A 3,066-nucleotide genomic window follows, 5' to 3' on the forward strand; every position below is an offset into this window, starting at 1 on the left:
TCACCTGACCTGAATCCAACAGAAAATCTRTGGAAAGAACTAAAGATCAGAGTTCATAGAAGAGGTCCACGAAACCTTCAAGATTTGAAGACTGTTTGTGGAAGAATGGGCCAAAATCACACCTGAGCAATGTATGCCACTAGTTTCTCCATACAGGAGGCGTCTTGAAGCTGTCATTGACAACAAAGGCTTTTGTACAAAGTATTAGATAAATTTCAGTAAGTGTGTTCAATACTTTTTCCTTGTGCCATTCCACATTATTAAAAAATAACTTCATTTCTGGACATTTATGGTTTGATTTCTTTGTATGTATGGATCACTTGGGTTGTTACCAACATCTGGTGAAAATTTCATGTCATTAGCACCTCTAGTAATATATTTACTGAGAAAAATGKTGAYRTGTTCAATACTTATTTTACCCGCTGTATGTCTACTGGTGCCAATGTYAAAGAACAAGARTGATGTACAGAGTTGTAGCTAGAACTGAACRATACGGTTTGAGCATCGTCATCACAATGTACATGTGCACAACAATCACATTGCTGGTCCTATGACGTAGGACACAAATTAAACCAACCTGTTTTCTAAGGGCTAAACAACTAAAACATAAGTCTTTCCACTAAACCGTTGCATGTTACGGCTTTTATTTTGACGGGTTGCTCCCACTGGTGAGCGCAGGCAATTTTGTATCAAAAAAAACCTAAAACTTTCATTTTGTTGTGAAATTTCTGGAAGACGACGAGGATTTTGACTAAAAAAATTAAGATGAGCAAATTTACAGAAAACTGGAGGAAAAGAGGTAAAATACAGTTAGTATGAAATTTAATATTAAAGCRTGTTGGAAACAGAAACTAAGATAAACAGCGGCAACAGTTGGATGGTACAATGCAATTCCTGTTTGCAGATGAAACATGTTCTCAGGTTCCAGCACAATAAAAGAGAACAAGAATAGCTCAAATAAGAAAACATACTTCTAACACAGAAAATAGGTAAGATCAGAGCAGGTTCATCGTCAACAAGATGCCTGCATAGCATTAAAGTGTTTTTCAAGTCATCTGTTGAAAATTCCTGTAATTTTCATATTGCAATATACGTATATCACAGGGTTAGAAAAAAAATGTAATGTCAGTTTTTTTTCTAATTTTGTGCAGCCCTAATTGTAACTACAGGGGAATGAAGTTGATGAGCCAAACATGAAGATCTGGGAGAGAGTTGTAGAAGCTAGCCATCGGTGACTATTTGTGAGCAGCAGTGTGGGTTTATGCCAAGAAATCACGACAGACRTCATCTTTGCTTTGAGGATGCTGATGTTAAAGTACAGAGGGTTTGAAAGGCCTTCCTAGTGTCTGTAGATTTAGAAAAAGGCATATGACAGGATGCCGAGGGGAGAGCTGTGGCGCTGCAGGAGGAAATYTGTAGTGGCACTCACCTTGAATCTGACACTAAATGTTTATCAGCTGTAGATGTACATTCAATAACAATTTCCTGCAACCTTCGTTAAAATGCATAGAATGACTTGTAAGATATTTTAGTAACAGACCAACACACGAGGACATGAGCTAAAAGATGGCAGGGTTTGATGGCAAGTGATAACATTATGATTCTTTTTTTTTTCTTAGCCATAACATTATGATTCTTAGAAATTGGTGTTTGCCTTTTACCCCTCAAAGAAGCAAACATCAGTGTTTCCAAAACAGTTGTTTACTTTAAAATAAGCATTTTCTTTAAATTAACTTAGCTTTCCACATAAAGACAAACTGCTGTAGACATTAATGACTTGCACAACTGACTGTTCATTTCAACTTTAAATATTTAATAATTTATCACAAATGTAATTGTGCWGTTAGACCAGACCGTCAATGACAAAGGACACAGATGTGACATAAATACAGCAGCTKGGCAGAAAATATTGTCTTTGTAGCTTTATTTGTTTAGTACTGTGCACCTTCTTCTTCTTTGTAGGCGAAATAGACAGTGACAGGTCCAACACTTGTCTGCACTGTTTCTGCTGCTCCTATCACCATCCAGCACCCGACCCCATAGGCCAAACAGGGGATGCCTGCAACAACAGCACGCACAGGGATTATTTGCCTTTATCTGTACCAAAATACGAAGTACAGCAATTATGTACAAGTGTATGACAGAAGTACTGACCCAGATTAATAACTTTCAGCATGGTGAAAAACTTGTCCTCGAAGTCCAGGTTCTGTGGAGGGGCTTTGGTGCAGTGGTACTTCACAAAGGGAAAGCAGCCAGTTCTCAGGATGTGGTAGTTGGAGCCCTGAACTCTCCAGTTAAAGTTAGATAAACCAAACTGGTCGTTGTGGACGGAGCTGTAKCGGACACAGAAGGAAGTCCACGGTGGGAGCTTGCGCTGCAGCAGGTGGCAGGTCAGCACCTCCGAGGCTGCTGGCCGCGGAGCCGAGCGGCCAAAGGTGCTCGGAAACAGACAAACCTTTAAAAACACGTCGTGTGTCTTTTGCAAAAACGTCTTCATGACTTCTGTTATAATCATCTGGATTACATGCAAACACTCTGGAATAGCTTTGACCAGATGTCACTCCTCAGTAATGAAGTACTTAAAAAAAAAAAACCTCTTTCCGCTTAATAAGTGAGAAGTCCGATTTGCAAACTTACAAGAAACGAATCTTGTTGTTGATAATAGYCCACTGCAGAGCTTCGTGTCCGCCTTAAACTCACTTTTAATTCATCTGCACCAGCGGGGACATGTAGATTTAAAAGCGCAAAACCCATTTTTCCACAGTGTCTCCAGACATTAGAATAATATGAGTTTTGACTTTCTTCTGTTTTCAAAGCTGGTCTGGTACACAGTCTAAACTCGTCCGGTCAGAAACACAGCACAGAAAGAATGTTCCGCTAACAGATTTATTGAATTTTCACATCATACATCTTTTTTTTTTTTTACACTACACAATGCTTTTTAAATCATTCAAGAACATTTCAGACCAGTACTTTCTTTCTTTCTTTCTTTCTTTCTTTCTTTCTTTCTTTCTTTCTTTCTTTCTTTCTTTCTTTCTTTCTTTCTTTCTTTCTTTCTTTCTTTCT

General features: G+C 38.5%; 1 protein-coding gene across 1 annotated transcript; it reads right to left on the reverse strand.

The window, feature by feature from the left end:
- Positions 1 to 806: 806 nt before the first annotated feature.
- cunh15orf61 (chromosome unknown C15orf61 homolog) lies at positions 807 to 2,860 on the reverse strand. Its single transcript, XM_014013668.1, has 2 exons — positions 2,155 to 2,860; positions 807 to 2,059 (listed from the first exon to the last, which is right to left on the reverse strand). Exons 1-2 carry the CDS (start codon positions 2,513 to 2,515, stop codon positions 1,932 to 1,934), a joined length of 489 nt encoding a protein of 162 aa, XP_013869122.1. The 5' UTR covers positions 2,516 to 2,860; the 3' UTR covers positions 807 to 1,931.
- Between the last annotated feature and the right edge of the window lie 206 nt (positions 2,861 to 3,066).

Source organism: Austrofundulus limnaeus, unplaced genomic scaffold, assembly GCF_001266775.1.
Source record: "Austrofundulus limnaeus strain Quisiro unplaced genomic scaffold, Austrofundulus_limnaeus-1.0 Scaffold104, whole genome shotgun sequence".
Classification (NCBI taxonomy): Eukaryota; Metazoa; Chordata; class Actinopteri; order Cyprinodontiformes; family Rivulidae; genus Austrofundulus; species Austrofundulus limnaeus.